The sequence below is a fragment of the Sphaerodactylus townsendi genome, linkage group LG02 (assembly GCF_021028975.2).
Source record: "Sphaerodactylus townsendi isolate TG3544 linkage group LG02, MPM_Stown_v2.3, whole genome shotgun sequence".
Taxonomy (NCBI): Eukaryota; Metazoa; Chordata; class Lepidosauria; order Squamata; family Sphaerodactylidae; genus Sphaerodactylus; species Sphaerodactylus townsendi.
Window position 1 is genome coordinate 144,128,469 of NC_059426.1, and position 17,315 is coordinate 144,145,783.

A 17,315-nucleotide genomic window follows, 5' to 3' on the forward strand; every position below is an offset into this window, starting at 1 on the left:
TGGTCAGATACCAGAAAGAATCCAACAGTAATGGAGACTTGATTTTGCCAGCATATGACATTTATAGGGTTCAGTGGTGGTCAAGATGTCCTTGGCTATTGCAAGGCAATTCTTGTTCCTTTTAGGCAAATAAATAGTGATTTACAACCCTGGCTGTATGAACCACCAACCTAGTGCTAATTTTTTTATGTATGTAAAATAAGGTTGGCCTGCCAGCCAACTGATGGGTTCAGTGCTGTCCAGTTCTCCATGATACAGATAGCAGCTTTATTTCTCTTCTGAGTTTCATTAATTTCTTTTTTACAGTGTGAAAACTGAGCTTTCCTTTATGTTTGTCTAAAGTTCCTTGTTTTTTTCATAACCTACATCAAATCTTAATGAGAAATATGGACTATAAATGAAGAAAAATAAACTAAGAGTTTGATTAGAATCCAGTAGCACCTTGGAGACCAGGTTTTTTGGGGGCATAAGCTTTTGACAGGCCAAACTTGCTTCATCTGATACAAGAAGGACGCTTATACCTTTAAAATCTTGTTTGTCTCAAAGATGCTACTGGACTTGAATCTAGGCATTCCACTGCGATCGAATTAGCTACCTTTGTGAAAATAGTCATTTTTGGTCCTTGGTGGGGGGAAAGAGATATAAATATTAAAGATAAACTGTAGGCTGACCTTCTTAGGATAAAAGAATAACAGTTCCGTGGATCTTTCATATTCTTAGAAACTCTACCTATTATTTTAAATTGTCTTTTTTATTTAAATACCATTTCTTAAAAAATTAATTTCACTTTTTTACAATGTGAACAAACATGCCCTAGCAATGGGCCTACATATTAAACCTGCTGATAATGAACATATTACTTCTGTCATTCTAACAGAGTTAAAGCTTACTTGACTAACCAATTTTTCCCCTAGTAGTCAAGTGCCCAAACTCACAATCAGTCTCTATAACATGGTGAATCTCAGACCTCATCATGGAAATGACATGAAAGAGTTGCAGCATTGGGTGATGGAGTCACCACTTAAGAAGAGACGCAAGAATCAGCCCAAATGCAAGAGGTACTCTGAGAATATATGCACTGAAAGAGTGGGGTCTGAATCTTCAACTACAAAAATCAGAAAAAGACTGTTATTATAAGAGGCTATCGGGGAAAGGGAAAGGACAGTAGATGCTGACAGTGGTCAAACAGGGGTTTTGGGGGATGGGATAAAATAGCGGCACCTTGCAGACATAGGACTGAGGTAGTTGGGCTTCGGATCCTATGAAATTGGTCTCCACACACTGTTCTGCCACAAGCATTTTTGCACACAGAAGCTCCATGTTTCTCAAGAAGCCCTTACATATGCATGAGTGTCAAGGATGTGAGCGCTGAAGCAGAGAAAAGCCTCCAGAGAGAAGCACAAGTTTCACAGGGTCCAAGCAATTTGGTTTTGTTTGTTCATTTTTGTTTAGCTGTAAAGCACTTAATCTCTTAAAGTGCTGTTGTACTTTCCAGTTATAAAAACCACATGCTTTAGTTCCCATTAACTAGTTCTACTGATATACATTTATCACTTGCACACTGTAACCCTCCTGTCTCCCAGCAACTTCAGTCACTGTTGTTAGCGTCTCAGCCGAATATCAAAGTAAAAAGATAAGCAAACAAGGGCTTACATTGCATGTCAACATCAGCATCAACAACGTTTATTGGCATAATAGTACATTTCCATAAACAATAGGTTCATTCAGGCCAGACAAAGGAAAAGAAACAGAAAATAATAATAATACCAAAAAACCGCACCACTGAAAGCCCTCCATAGGGCTCAATGGACTCACGCCTACAAAAGGGCGAAACGCTTCTGGGCCTAAACTCCGCATGGAAGCCGACTAAGGTTGGCTCCAACCCTGGGAACACCCCTGCCATGCCTTTGCTGCACCAACAAGACGGGTGGTGGTGCGGGAGTGCTGATGTGTTGCTCAACGCTGCGTCCAGGTGTTTCAGAGGGGCACCACTGCCACAGGCATTTGCCGTAGCGTCAGGGTAAGTGCCCTGGGGAGGGCAAATCCACTGGTGTAAGGCCGTGCTGCCTCTGTAATGTGATTTGCCCTTTCCCCTCTGGATTGGACTCTAAGTTTCCTCTTCACTGATCAAAAGTCACCCTTCCTAGGAAAGCAGACAAAAAGCAACTGCCATACCTCTTGGCACATACGTGGCTAACTGAAATGGAAAAGCGGAGAATCTGATAAGAAAGAATGCAGCTGCAGGACATGGGTCACTGTTTTTTGGGTCAAGGATGCCCCAGGGATGGTGATGAGGGCTGTATTTTGGGAACCCAAAAGGCCTGACAACACCTCTGGGCCTTCTATTTAACAGCTCTAGCATAAGGCTAAACACATCAACTAAATTAATTAAAGACAATTAAATTAAAAACAAATGTTAAATGTGTATGCATGTGTAAAATGCTGCCAAGTCACAGTCAACTTTTTGGCAACTCAGTAGGGTTCTTGAGGCAAGAGACCAGCAGAGATGGTTTTCCACTGCATGCCTCTGTGTCACAACCCTAACGTTGATTGGAGGTCACCCATCCAAATACTAACCAGGGCTAAACCTGTTTAGCTTCTGAGGTCTGACTGGACCATCCAATCAGGTATAATAAATATATATGGATGTGTGCTTTAAATTAGGAAGTCATTGAACCCCAAAAGGTGATCTCAAATTCATGGGAAGAGGCCCAAGGAGTCAAACCCTCTATTATTGCATTCACCTTATGGTTTTGCCGAGGAGAAGGTCCCTATCCTCAACAGTCTTTTAAGTAAATGTATCCATACTTAGGTATGGATGTCTGGCTATCAAAGCCCTATGTGGCTCCCTCTTACTTTGCCAAGGGAGGCCACCTGCGGACCTCTGGGCCGGGTACTGCACTGGCCCCACTGGGAGTTCACTCAGGAGACCAGAAGAAACTTCCTTCCTAGACTGTTTCTCCTTCGTTTCCTCATTCACTTGCCATGTGAATGCCTTCGTGCCTGGGGCCCTGAGAGTGAGGAAGTGGTCAATATGGCACTGGTGTCAAGCCTTCTAAGCCTTGGTTTCTGTATAGCAAAGCCATTTGGGGCAGGAGGGGGGGAGCAATGAAGCCAATGCATTGGGAGGTCAATGCAGCCCTGTCATGCCCCCACAGAGGCTTTTGTTATTTCCCCATTAAGCTTCAGTTTTCCCATAGTTAGCATGGGTTAAGTTCATTGTGAAGTCTTCTAAGGGAGGGTATTGTAGTCAGTCCCTGTCCCTTTAAGACATTTTCCCAAGAGGCAGTCTTCCTTCTTTACCCAGCAATCCCCTGTTTTAGCCAGTCAGTCAGTCAGTGCGAGGTGCCAAGGGTAGCTGGAGACTGTAATATTCGTGATGTATATGGTGGTCCATAGTAGTCTATGGTGATATATACAGCACAAGTTAAGGTTAACAGCAATTAGAGCCAGACAAAGACTGAAAGAACTAAAAGGAAGCAAGGCAGAGTGGACTTTCATGAAAGCAACCAAAAGAAGACAGTCTACAGCTTCAAATCTGCTCAAGACAAGCAAATTTAGACAGACCCAAGGGAGGAGTTAGGGTCTCAATTCTCCTAAGTAATAAACCTATTGTTTGCATTGTTGAACCAGGCTTGTGTCTCCCCCACTCTGTCCTTGCCAAGTACAGGGCACCAAAAACAGATTCACTGGAGCGGGGGGAGAATAAGCCCTAAAAACATCCCCCTCTTACTCCTCAGGGCATGAGAACTCACTGGGGACAGGCCTAGAGCAACTACTGCAAAGTAACTACCCATTAAACTCAGCCTGGCATAGCAGCAACTGCATGTTAGCTCTGCTGGGCCCAGCCTAGTGCCAGCCAACCATGCAACTTCGTGCAGCCGTGAAACCTGGCCAGACTTTTCCAAGGGACTGGCTGTCCAGAGTAGGAAAGGACAGAGAAGATAATAGTAGTCTGTCTGGGAGGTGGGAGGAGAAAAGGAAGCAAGAAAATGGTTGAGGCTATGGGGGCTTCCAGTGGAATAAAAGAGGAAATAGAAGGGAGAGGGGAAAATAAAATGCCTCCACAATTCCCCCTTGTCCAAGTAAAACAGCAGCCAATACCACAAAATTCAGAGAACAGGCTCAAGAAACTCAACCAATAGCTCAGTGAAATAAAGTATCCTTGCACAATTTACATAACCTGGCCAGAAAAGGTTCCTCTATAATGTGGTTCCTCTAGAAAGTTGTTCAACAGGGTGGATGTAAAAGGACTAGAGCGGTAGTTGTGTTAGTGTATTGTACCAAAATAAAACATAACTCTAATAGCATCTTAGTAGTTGTGTTAGTGTATTGTAGCCAGGGCTGGAGCAAAGGGGAACTGCGCCCGGGGCACGTGTTCACCCTGCGCCCCTGCCATTCCCCGCCCTGGAACATTCCTGCCCCAGCACGCGCCCAGTGCATCACGCTCTTCCCCAACCCCACGGCGCTACTCCACTGACTGTAGCAAAATAAAACATAACTCTAATAGCATCTTAAAGACTAACAACATTTATTCTAGCACAAGCTTTTCTGAGTCAGAGCTCACTTCTTCAGATACTATGAAAAAACTATATTCCACATAGAGGAAAAGTATTGAAACAGAGTGAGGTAAGGGAAGAATTGAGGGCTTATTGGAGTATAAACAAGTATTTTCATATTGTACATGAATGGACATATTTGTGAGTGAGGGAACATAGGTTACAGAGTTCTGCCTGGCTTCTCCCAAGAAATCTCATATGATGAGCAATGGACCATTCACTCTGCAATCTCATGATTGTTGTCCAGTGTTCTGTTTCAACAGCCTGTATTTGGCCAGAGAAAGAAAAGAGCAGACCAACTAATCAACTCTGTTTATTGCAGTGTTCAAGTTACACGATGACCAAGAAGCCTTTCTCTTCTTCTGTAATCAATGACAGGAACTCCTGGGATGAAACTTTGCTTTATCTTTTTTTAACTGGTTTTTGAGTCAATTATGGGACAGAGGTAACTTTGGTAACATTAGTGGATGATCTCTGGTTAGAAATGACAGAATACAAGCAGTTTAGAACCTTTTTTATTTAAATTAACCCAATTACCCATAATAGCTGTGAACTTTTTTCAACCAAAACTTTTCATCAGGCTGGATGTTGCTGGAAAAAAAGTGTTTAAAAAGAGTTTTGAAAAGGGAGAATGCTACACAGCATGGTGCTAAATCCTGTTAAAGCTTGTACCTTGTGTTAGAGGCCAAGCAGATTTCAACACAGCTGGTTCAAAGTTACTCCAAGCAAGAGGCAACAAAATGGTTACACTCCACAGAATAAACAAAGTCCAACAAATGTCTCAGATGTCTCCAAACCTATGAGACTCGCAATCCCTTTTCCTGGCAGTGGGACCAGAAATCACTTGAAAGTCATTGTATTAACTCAGGAGATAAATAAAAAGCAGAAATGGATAGGATAGTTAATCCCGTTTGATCTTGCTAGATTTATCTGCTGCACTGGATATAGTTGGATCATACTGCTGTACTGAGTCATCCACAGCAGTGGTATTCACTCCACAGATTATGAAGAGCCACATTCACCATTCCCATCCACCAGAAGAGCCAACTGAGCATGTTGTCTTGCCCCATCTAGCTTTACCGGTGTCTCATCTGGCTAAAAGTGAACCTCCAGGATCTCAAGCTACTCAAGATCCTTGAGCTGGAAATAGCAAAGCTTGAACATGGGATCTTCTGCATGCAAACCATGGACTGTTCTATGGAGCTAAACCCCCTCCACGCTTGGGAAACTATGGATGTTTCAGAAACTTATTCTGATTAGAAAAATAAACTTGAGTGATGCCATTATTTTTAAAGAACCCTCTATTTACTGTGGTGGAACAGAATAGAAATCTAATATATACCGATAATTAATTTTGCTTCTTTGATTGCTAGTTTACTATGTATGATGAAGAAACAACCATGAAGTTTTCAGTAGCATTACAAAGCACAACTGAATATGTAAATTTATTGCTTTTATCTCTCAATTATATTATTTGCCAGGCCTCAACAATTCCAAACACCAGGTCATTGCAATCACATGCTTTAGAGCATAGGTGTCAAACTCGTGACCCTCCAGATGTTATGGACTACAGCATGATGCTGGCAGGGGGATGATGGGAACTGTAGTCCATAACATCTGGAGGGCCACGAGTTTGACACCTATGCTTTAGAGAGTTGCAGTTGTGTTGTGTGGACCTCACTTGCATCTAAAAAAGTGTGTTCTGACTCATGGCAACTTACAGGTAAGTTGGAATAAAGTTCCTTAGTCTTTGAAGTGACCATGAACTCCTGTCTTATTTTGCTGCTCCAGCCAAACAAGGCTGCCCATCTGGTATGAACATCTAGTTAATGGTATCCAGTTGGTTTGCTCACAGCCCCTGCTGCCCTGTGTGTGCAATGCCTCCATCTGGAAGAGCCCCTTTAAAGGTTAGAAAGTGCAGACAAACGGTCCCAAATTCCCTAAACATGTGGACCACAGTTACTGAAGAATGTAAGCAACACCACCTATGAATTGTTGCTTGACAGACAGCCTGAAGGTTTGTCGCACAAATGCATTAAAAAACAGCTGTGGAACACAACTGAAACTCTCTAAAGCAAATTTTAGCAGCAAGGCTTATTCATACTTAAGAGTTTAGTGCACAAACATCTTGGGATATCCTGGCCAAAATATCCTTGGAGGGTGGAGGGTAGAGAAAGAGAGTATAGGTTGTCTCTTTTGACCCCAACAGACTCAAGAAGCAGCTGGCTTAGTCCAATAATGCAGCCACAACTGACAAAGGAGGAGGGCAGAGTGAAGCAGACGGCTTTAGACAAAATCTCCTCTTGGGAAATATATTAACCAGAGTGCAGCACTTGGTGTTCTCAGGGTGACTGCTAAATGTGATCGGAGAACCCTCCAGGAACTTGTCTGCTTGGACCCTCTTCACTATTTGGTCAGGAATAGTTGGGTAGCCATGGATAAGGGGAACAAAGCAGTTGTAAATAATTGGAAAACATGAGCTATAAGGGGGGTTCTTCATCCATGATTTTTGGGCTGCCTTCTGCATGCTGGGAGTGTATGGATAACCACCTGAAAATAAGTTGCCAGATTTCATGAGACAATGGTTCCATGCTGTATTAGTTACACAAAGAGATCAGGTGTGCTCTCCCACCACATAGTGTTCCACTCTGCTAACCTCTTCCTGCGGTATGCCCACGTGTCTTTTTCAACTGTGTGACAGGCAGACCCTTAACTGTCACAAGTTCCTTACCACCAAATCTCACTTTCAACCAGCACAACTCTGTTGCATTTCTGGGTGGAAGAGGCCAAGATCACAGGAGCGACTGTGACAAACTGCAACGAAAGATACAGTGTGAAACAGACTTCCCTCTGTGATACACCTCTGGAGATGCCAGCCACAGATGCAGGCGAAAGGTTAGAACAAGATCCATTAGACCATGGCCACACAGCCTGGAAAACCTACCACAACCAGTTGCAACAAAAGACTTTACAACTTACTGACAACATTAAAAACTCCCAATATACCTCAGTGAAGAAGAAAAAGAAGAGTTTGCATTTATACCTCATCTACCTCTCTTGTAAGGAGACTCAAGGCAGCTTTCCCTTCCTCTTCCCACAAAAGTCACCTTGTGAGGTAGGTGGGGCTGAGAGAGTTCAGAGAGAACTATAATTAGCTCAAGGTCCCCCAACAAGTGTCATGCATAGGAGAGGAGAAACAAATCCAGTTCACCAGATTAGAGACTACTGTTCATGTGGAGTAGGAAATCAAACCAGTTCTCCAGATTACAGTCCACATCTCTTAACCACTACAGCACACTGTCCCCATAGCAGCTAAAGGGAATAACATTTCTGGTTTTCTGTGATCTCACAACAGTTCAGCCAATGGAAGACTCCAAATCTACAAACCTATGTTACACTCAACATTTATCCTTTGTTTTAGATTTTGTTGGTGGGTTTGGGGGGCATTGTCAACTTGTTTCATTTTGAACAAATTTGCATGCTGCATGGCTTCACCAGATCTTTTATTCAACATTTTCCACCATATAGAATACCTTAAAGTGGATTCCATTAGACATACAAGGGGCATAAATATATGTACATCTCCCATGTTTGCCCCTTGCATCTACCTTTCACAGGAGCTGCTTTGACTTCTCCAACAGAAAACTGTGGACTTATTTGTCCAGTGAAAAAAATGAAGCACACACACAGAGAGACCCAGGCTTCTCCCAGCTGGCTCCCCTATTGTTTCAGTTCTTCACTTGGCCCCAAGGCAGGAGGTTTTTCACTATCTTGACTAACATAATTTGGCACTTCACAAAAGGAAATTTGCCATAAAGGGCAAAGTACCTTTCTGTGCACAATAAGACCCTTTCAGAGCAAAATGAAGCTTTAATGCATGTTTTGTGCCCACAAATCTGACCTCAACTGGGGACAAAGCTGGAGACAAGAATGCTTAATTGCTGAAGAAATGAAAAGGTAAAAAGCATATCCTCAGGCAAGATGACTCCACCAGAGACACAGAGGCTGAAGCTGCCAGCAGTGGGGTTTGCACTCCACACCTCAGCAAGGAAACAGGGCAACTGCCCCTGACCCCTCCCCACCCCCACCTGGAGCCATTATTTACCCACTGTCTGTGACAGGACAATTATCTGTTGCCAAGACAAGGACAGGGAGAGAATGGCGCCTATAGGTCAGGAATAAGCAAGCAGGAGACAGAAGGGCTCCAGAAAAGGGCATAGCCTGCCTTCATCCCTTTGTAGGAACAATGAAGGCAGGAATGACGCTAAACGGAACCTGTCCCAGCAGCTGTTGAGGCACCACGCAAACCCCTGTAAAAACTGACATTGTTTTAACCACCACAGCACATTTGATGGTCAAAAATTACTTTTTAGTAACATCAGAGACTACTAGAAAGAGACTGGGAGATGCTGAGGCCTCATGGCATCAAGGTTTACAGCACCTCAGACTTCTATCTGCACAGCCACTGTGTTGACAAGTTAAGTAGCATAGGAAAAGCCATCACCTACTTATCAGTGGTTTGTTAATCTTGCATGTGCCAAAATCCTACAAAAACACCTTTCTTGGGGCAAACAAGACAGACCCACCCCCAGTAATATGTTGAGATTTATTTTGGGGTTTGTGTGTGTCTCTTTTTATTTAAAGATTTTATGCTGCCTCTCCATGCAACTTAAGAGTACTCAAGGTACAAACAGTCAAAAACATCAGACAACTTTTAAAAAATTACCATGTATTCAAACACAATGAAACAACCAATATAAACAGGAAGCAGTTTTTTAAAAACAGAATGATGTGCTTGGAAGCATGTGGGCAGGGCCTAGTGAAACTCGATAATAGATGCTGAGAAGGGTCAAATGAAATGTGACAGCATCCTCACATGGCCATTTTCAAATACCAGAGGCTTATCCCTTCCCCACACAGCTTTTTTGGCACTTGAAAAGGTGTTGGAGGGAGGTGAAACAAGAGGCTGACACTGCAGGTCCAGTCAGGATCTCATGGCATAAATGGTGATGGCATCCTCATGGTGGCCGTGAGGGCACCATCACGTTTAGTTTGGCCCTAAGATTCAGTGGTCAGGCATCAGGGCCTCAGTATATTTCCCTGCTCTTCCATCATACAAAATAGTAAAAAACGCAAAATAAGGGCCAAACTAGACAGACACGGGGAAGACATAAGAATAGGTCAGCCTTGTGTTCTCAACTGTCTGACAATAAACAATCTAGATAAGAACATAAGAACATAAGAACAAGCCAGCTGGATCAGACCAGAGTCCATCTAGTCCAGCTCTCTGCTACTCGCAGTGGCCCACCAGGTGCCTTTGGGAGTTCACATGTAGGATGTGAAAGCAATGGCCTTCTACGGCTGTTGCTCCCGAGCACCTGGACTGTTAAGGCATTTGCAATCTCAGATCAAAGAGGATCAAGATTGGTAGCCATAAATTGACTTCTCCTCCATAAATCTGTCCAAGCCCCTTTTAAAGCTATCCAGGTTAGTGGCCATCACCACCTCCTGTGGCAGCATATTCCAAACACCAATCACACGTTGCGTGAAGAAGTGTTTCCTTTTATTAGTTCTAATTCTTCCCCCCAGCATTTTCAATGAATGCCCCCTGGTTCTAGTATTGTGAGAAAGAGAGAAAAATGTCTCTCTGTCAACATTTTCTACCCCATGCATAATTTTATAGACTTCAATCATATCCCCCCTCAGACGTCTCCTCTCCAAACTAAAGAGTCCCAAACGCTGCAGCCTTTCCTCATAAGGAAGGTGCTCCAGTCCCTCAATCATCCTCGTTGCCCTTCTCTGCACTATTTCAATCTCTTCAATACCCTTCTTGAGATGTGGTGACCACAACTGAACACAGTACTCCAAGTGCGGTCGCACCACGTGCTTTATATAAGGGCATGACAATCTTTGCAGTTTTATTGTCAATTCCTTTCCTGATTATCCCCAGCATAGAGTTTGCCTTTTTCACAGCTGCCATGCATTGAGTGGACATTGCCATGGACCTATCAATTAAGACGCCCAAATCCCTTTCCTGGTCTGTGACTGATAGCACTGACCCCTGTAGCGTGTATGTGAAGTTTGGATTTTTTGCCCCTATGTGCATCACTTTGCATTTTGCTACATTGAACTGCATTTGCCATTTCTTAGCCCACTCACCTAATTTATCAAGGTCCGCTTGGACCTCCTCGCAATCCTTTGTGGTTCTCACCACCCTACATAATTTGGTATCATCTGCAAACTTGGCCACCACGCTACCCACCCCTACTTCCAGGTCATTTATGAATAGGTTAAAGAGCACTGGTCCCAATACGGATCCTTGGGGGACACCGCTCCCCACATCTCTCCATTGTGAGAATTTCCCATTCACACCCACTCTTTGCTTCCTGTTTCTCAACCAGTTTTTAATCCATAGGAGGACTTCCCCTCTTATTCCTTCATTGCTGAGTTTTCTCAATAGTCTCTGGTGAGGAACTTTGTCAAAAGCCTTTTGGAAATCCAAGTAGACAATGTCCACTGGTTCCCCCTTATCCACATGCCTATTTACATCCTCAAAGAACTCTAGTAAGTAAAGATAATGTTATCTGATCAGTTAGAAGTATTCAGAAATGAAAAATGATATAGGAGACTGAGACAAGTTTCCGCACTGTCATTTCATGATTCAGAAAGGGTGTCTTCCAACAGTTAGAGCTATACTGTATAGTCACAACATTCAACTCTTTAAGAGCTTTAGACTTTAGATGCATCTGCCTGCCAAGGTTAGATGGATAGCAACTAGAGGTATCAACCTCAGTATTCTAGACGCTGAGTTATGATGGTTTTATTCTCTTTTTTTAATCAATACAAATTTTATTCAACTTTTTTTAAAAGGACAACATAACCATATACATGGACTAGTGTGTGACATCGTGCACTTTAACACATAAACAAACAGATAAGTGTATGTACAAGACATACTTATTATAACCTAACATATAGTACAATCAACATAACATAACAGACCGTACGATGGTTTTATTCTCTTAAGTACTTGTTGGATGGTTTAATTTTCTGTTGTTTCTTGTGTGTGATTACAGTTTATTCATCAGATGTTGAGCTAGGTTTTATTATTTGTCTCAAAGGGCCATAAACTGCCCTGAAAATTCAGCAGCAGACAGAGAGGATGAAAATGTTTTTAATTAAAAAAATCAGTACAGAAAAATGCCCAATCTCTGTGTGACTTCCAAGAATTATTTTTCAAATGTATCCTGGAGTTCTAAGTAGATGTCGAGCAGCATTCAAATGCTCAACTAGTCAGATCAGCTTCCAAAAAGTGCTACTGTGCATCTTTTAATGAGGCACAATTTCTACAAGAAAATCATTATAAATGCTACGTTTCTGTTAGCATCCTCCTTCAGGCACAATACCCACCCCATTCCAGTCATCTCACATATCTTTTTGCATTTTAAACCTACAGTTCCTGGCAAAGGGGCATTTTACTTAGGTGTGCAGAGTTTGCAGAAAACAGTTTGATCAGCATGCAAAAATGCCACTGCAAAATTTCAAGAAATGGTGCTCTTCCCCCGCCAAATTCTTTTCAGCTTTTCAATCCAGGGCATTCCACCAAAAAACTGAATCCCAGAAAACTGAACAGAGGTTGTAGCCAAACCACTCCTATCCAGTGACTACTTTTGACATGTGTCCCAGATGGCATGGAGGTTCAGAAACATGTACCAGTTCAGCTGCCCTGCCACCGCCAGAGGGCTTCCAGGTGGTGTGGAGAGGTGGCAAATGCCAGAGACTCTCCAACTGCCAGAAAGCCCTCCATAGCCCAAACTGGACTTGCATAAAGTCCAAGGGCTACCCCAAGGACACTCCCAGCTCCAAAGCCCAGTGGACTCCAAGTCAGCTCCACCCCGGGAATGCCCCTAACCCACCCTCAGCCACACTGGCGTCCAACTTCAGGCCAGCATGGCTCTGTGGGCACCAGTGGGGCACCAAATACTGTGGTGTAAATTCAGACTCATCCTTAATTGGCAGGTTTATCATAACCAAACAATAAGCATATAGGAAACAAAACTGCAAGACAGTATCATTAAAAGCAGGAGCACAGAAATGTCTTCCACTGAGACTTCTTGAATTTCATGAAGACAGAACACTTTTTCAAATGTAAGAATGAACCCCAGCCCAAGAAAACAAACTCTACAATACTTTTGCTAGTCTTTAAGGTATTGTAGCATTCTTTAATGTTTTAGACAGATGCATAGCCAAACTGCTCCCCCAAGTGCCCTCTATCATTTCACCCAAGGAGCATCAACTATTTACCGGTACTTGTGTGCTGGCTAACTTCTAAACTACTACCATTTGTACCTACAAATGTGTCAATTTTTTTTTTGCACAGTCACTGTATACAACGCCCACACAACCTTTGTTTTTAGATTCAGTGAATCGGTACAAAAATAACCATATTTAGAAATATGGCTGACAGTCCTGGAACACAATGGAACAAAGGTGGCTACCATCTCCAGGTGGTAGGGTTGCTAACTCTGAGTTCTAAATCTCCTTGGAGGTAGCCTGGGGAGAGGAAGGACATAATGCCATGCAATCTACCCTCCAAACCAGCCGCCACCGCCACTGCCGCCTCCTCCTCCTCCTGAGAAACTGGTTTTTGTTGTCTGGGGATCAGCTGTAATTTCAGAAGATCTCCAGCCCCACCTGGAAATTGGCAATCCAGACAAGTGGGAACAGTTCACCTCTTTCTACCACACAGATGACTAATTCTTCTCACCCAGTGGTAATCTGCTGGTTCCTCTTTCTTTCACACTCTCTCCCACTCACCCACACATTAAAGAACAGAAAAAGAACGTTTTCACCTATCTAGAAGCGGGTTCCAGACAAAACCAAGCCTGAACTGTCCTCAGAAGATAAAATGACTACACTAAGGCTATCATACTTTGGTCACATTATGAGAAGATAAGGCTCACTGGAAAAAGACAGTCATGCTAGGAAAAGTTGAAGGCAGCAAGAAAAGAGGAAGGGCCAACATGCAATGGATTGACTTGCTCAAGGAAGCCACGGCCCTCAGTTTGCAAGACCTGAGCAAGGCTGTTAAGGATGGGACATCGATTCATGTGGTTGCCATGAGCCAGAGGTAGCTTGATGGCACTTAACACACACACAGTGTAATTATACTCTCACTCTGAAGAATCAGGAGACCAAGTGGCCACTTTAAAGCTAACATTATTCCAGCATAAACTTTGGCTATTTAGTATTCGTGTCAGCAGATTAATACTGATAGGTTCTGAATGCATTTGCTCATTAAATTTTTTCTGCAGTCACATGAAATTTCTCCAGACACAACATGAAGCTTAAAAGAAAAGGCAAACGTTGTCTGGAATTATTCGTCTTGAAAATGTAGTCTTGAAAATAAAACATGTATCTCACTGCTGTTACAGAAATCTGAGGGCAACAAGTTGCTGGTCTAGATAGGTCGGCTAAACTGATCCAGCATGTCTGTCTTAAGGTCCCATCAGATTTCTGCAAAGGAGAATTACCATTTGGGAACTGTACAGATGAAGCATTATTGACAGAAACATGACTTTGCATACATCACATGCATACAGTCATCAGGCGACTGTGAATACTGACAGCAGCTCTCTTGTTGTGTGTCTATACTTCCTGGTGAACCTGGGTTACTCTAATGTGTAAAATAGTCCCAGCTGCAACTGCTAAAGAAAACAGCTAAATCCACCAGAACAAATATTGTGAAAACTATTGCTTCCAGGGCACTGGCCCTGTTGTGCCATCTTCAGTACAAGAATGCACTTTTGGCCAAATGTCAATCCAAATAAAAAAGACCTATTCTCCCTCAGTACAGATTTGCTAGCCTGATCTCAGCAGATTTCAGAAGCTAAGCTAGGTAGACCCCAGCAAGTATTTGGAGACCTGCAAGGAATACCAGGGTCATGATGTGGAGGCAAACCACTTCTGAACATCTCTTGCCTTGAAAACCCCCAGGGTCTTCATCAGTCAGTTGTGGCTTGACACAACAAAAATTCTCCCTCTCATTGCCTCATCTAACTAGGTAATGGAACTCATTGCCCCAAAGATAAGAAAGCAGACAGCAAAATTGACAACTATCCGCAAATACTATTTGCAAGCCATAACAGTTAATATTGTTTACACAGCTGAGTCCAGAACAGCTGAGTCTATTGCTGTAATATGGACTTTTACCTGCTTGGCGTCTGCTATCTCTTGTGACCAACATCCAAACTCTTCTTTGCTGCCCTTCAGACAAAATACTCACAAGACAGACTTTGCTGCATCATTATTCCCAAATGGCTGAAGTTCTGTTTTAAATGAACGAGAATCCTAGCTAGCCTTTTCTACCCGCCCCCCCCCAACATGGCAATCCAGCATTTTTTCTCCAAGGAGACAAACCACCACTTCAAGTGATGCTATGAATATCCCATCTTTTTACCCTGTTCCAAACTAGTCCACCTCTGGGTCCCAGTTAGTGATCAGGCTCCACAAGTCACCATTACCTTGCATCAGAAGAGAGGGGACCACTGTTCTTTAACCATTGTTAGGGTGTAGCAGGGTAGTTAAAAGGTGCTGCAGAGTGAAATCTTTCAATACTGACTAGGTTGTGTGGATCACGTTACTACTTGTAAAAATGCCCTTTTTAAAGATACTACCTACACCATTTTGAACGTATTCACTTTATTTACTTGGCCTATCCCCCCAGTGGGCATTCAAAAGCATAGATATAATTCTCTTCACTTCTTATTTTATCCTAGCAACAATTCTATGAGGTTAGAATTATTATTGCTTTGTTGAAGGGCTTCCCAGACCATGGAATCCAAGTGAGAGTAGTTGCTTGAGTGGAGTTTTCTGGTCTGGTTACAGTTTTTTTTTCTGCTTCTTTAATGGTTCATCGCACCTATGGCTGGCATCTCCAGAGGCATGTCATGGTAAGATGCATTTCACTCTGGCCCCTTTTGCACATGCAGAATAACTGAAGATGCGCATTGTTCTGGATGTGCGGAAGGGGCCTCTGTGACACATCTGAGTGTTTGTTTCTGAAACACATTTTAACATGGCATGCCTCTGAAGATGCCAGCCACAGATGCGGGTGAAACATTTGGACAAAAAACTACCAGACCACAGCCACACAGCCTGGAAAACCCACAAACCCACAACAGCCACCTATGAGGTAGGTTTGGCTGAAAATGTGTTACTGGTTAAAGGTCAAAGTGGGGATTCAGACACTTAACGCCAACACCAGGACAGCTGTTTAAGAAACACGGGAATTCATTAGCAGTGTATTTTCGGGTCCTGCATAACTCCTCCAGGAGTTATGTCATCCACAGTCAAAGCAAACATACCTTATGAACCGTTCACCTGAACCAAGTCGTTTCGACTCACCTCCACCAGTCTGTAGTTCCTTTCCCTGGGGCTGTTGCTGCGCTGCTTCCTCAAGGGCAGCCCCTTCACCGCAGCCAGCAAAGTGGTCAAAAGCACCAGGCTCAGCATCAGCACAACTTTCCCTCCGGCCTTAGACATCTCTTCCTCCCACTTGGCCGCACCCTCCGGGCGCCCAAGCAAGGCACCCTAATCCAGCCTGGCCAGTATTACAAAAATCAGAGCTTTAAGAAGGAAGCGGGGGTGGGAGAGTTCAGCTGAGAACCGCAATCCTCTTTTCCGCCTTCTGCTCCAATATTGCGTCTTTGGAGCGGTGCAGAGGGCGTGCGCGCCAGAGGGTCAAACGGGGCGGGGGGGGGATCGCCTCTCTCTCCCCCCAGCTCGAGCTTCCCCGGCCCCTCTGATCTCTCTCGCAGTTTGCTGAGCGCGTCTCGGGTTGCCAGTCCTGGCTGGCGGCTGAGCCACTGATGCCGAAAAGTATGGAAAAAAGTTACCGGGGGTGGGAGAGAAAGAGAGCAGAGTCAGGCTCCCCCCACCCACCGTCGCCCTTCGGATAATCCTTCCTGCAAGTCGATTTCTCCTCCTCCCGCGCTTGGCTCAGTCGCGCCGGCCAGATGCGAGCACCGCTTGCAGAGAGCCAGGCGCGCCCGTGCCCGAAGCGGCGAGTCCGTCCCCTCGCCGCGGCGAAAGCGCTTCTTCCAGCGGCCCCTCGGCAGCCCTGCCCGCTCTCCTCTCCAGCGGCTCCATCCATGCGCTCGGGATCCCGCCGCCTAGTCCGCAGCCCTCCGCCAGAGGTGGTGGTCGGCCGAGCAAAACTTTCCCCCGGAGCTCGGCTGGAGCTCAGCCAGATGCCGCTCCGCCCGCAGCTCGTCCCACATTACCGCGGCTCTGCAAACATCCCGCGGCGGCTGCTCCCCGGCAAGGCTGCATCGTGCGCGGCGCCTGGTCAGCCGCCCTCCGAGGGGGACGCCGCTCTTTGTTCTGCAAACTCTCGCTCCTCTTGCGAAGGGACCCCCGGCTGCACGAGGCGCGCGCCTCTCGCCGGGCCCGCCTCGGGAGACAACGAGCCGCCGCCGCCGCCGCCTTCCCTCCGGCTCGTGCCAAGCGCCTCGTTGTGCTCCAGCCTCTTTTATCCCCGCTGGCCGCTCGCCCGCCCCTTCCCCGCCGCCGGCTCCCCCCCCCCCCCCCCCCTCCCGGCTGCCACAAGCGCGGATCTGGCCCCGTGGCTCCTCGCTCGCTCCGTCCCTCGGGTGGATCGTCCTCCGCTACCCCGCAGCGCATCCCACGTGGGCGCAGGACCCCGGGGCAGCGTGGACTGACCCCAGGCGGCGCCACTTGGGGGGCTCAGAAGCC

At 44.9% G+C, this 17,315-nt stretch overlaps 1 protein-coding gene across 2 annotated transcripts in view; it reads right to left on the reverse strand.

Moving 5' to 3' along the window:
* Nucleotides 1–16,399, reverse strand: part of ISM2 (isthmin 2) — a 29,218-nt gene extending 12,819 nt beyond the window's left edge. For both annotated transcript variants that reach the window (XM_048485648.1, XM_048485646.1), the window contains exon 1: nucleotides 15,966–16,399. In XM_048485648.1, the coding sequence (XP_048341605.1) occupies nucleotides 15,966–16,103 (138 nt within the window). In that variant the 5' untranslated portion in view covers nucleotides 16,104–16,399. The remainder of the gene's footprint in view (nucleotides 1–15,965) is intronic.
* Between the last annotated feature and the right edge of the window lie 916 nt (nucleotides 16,400–17,315).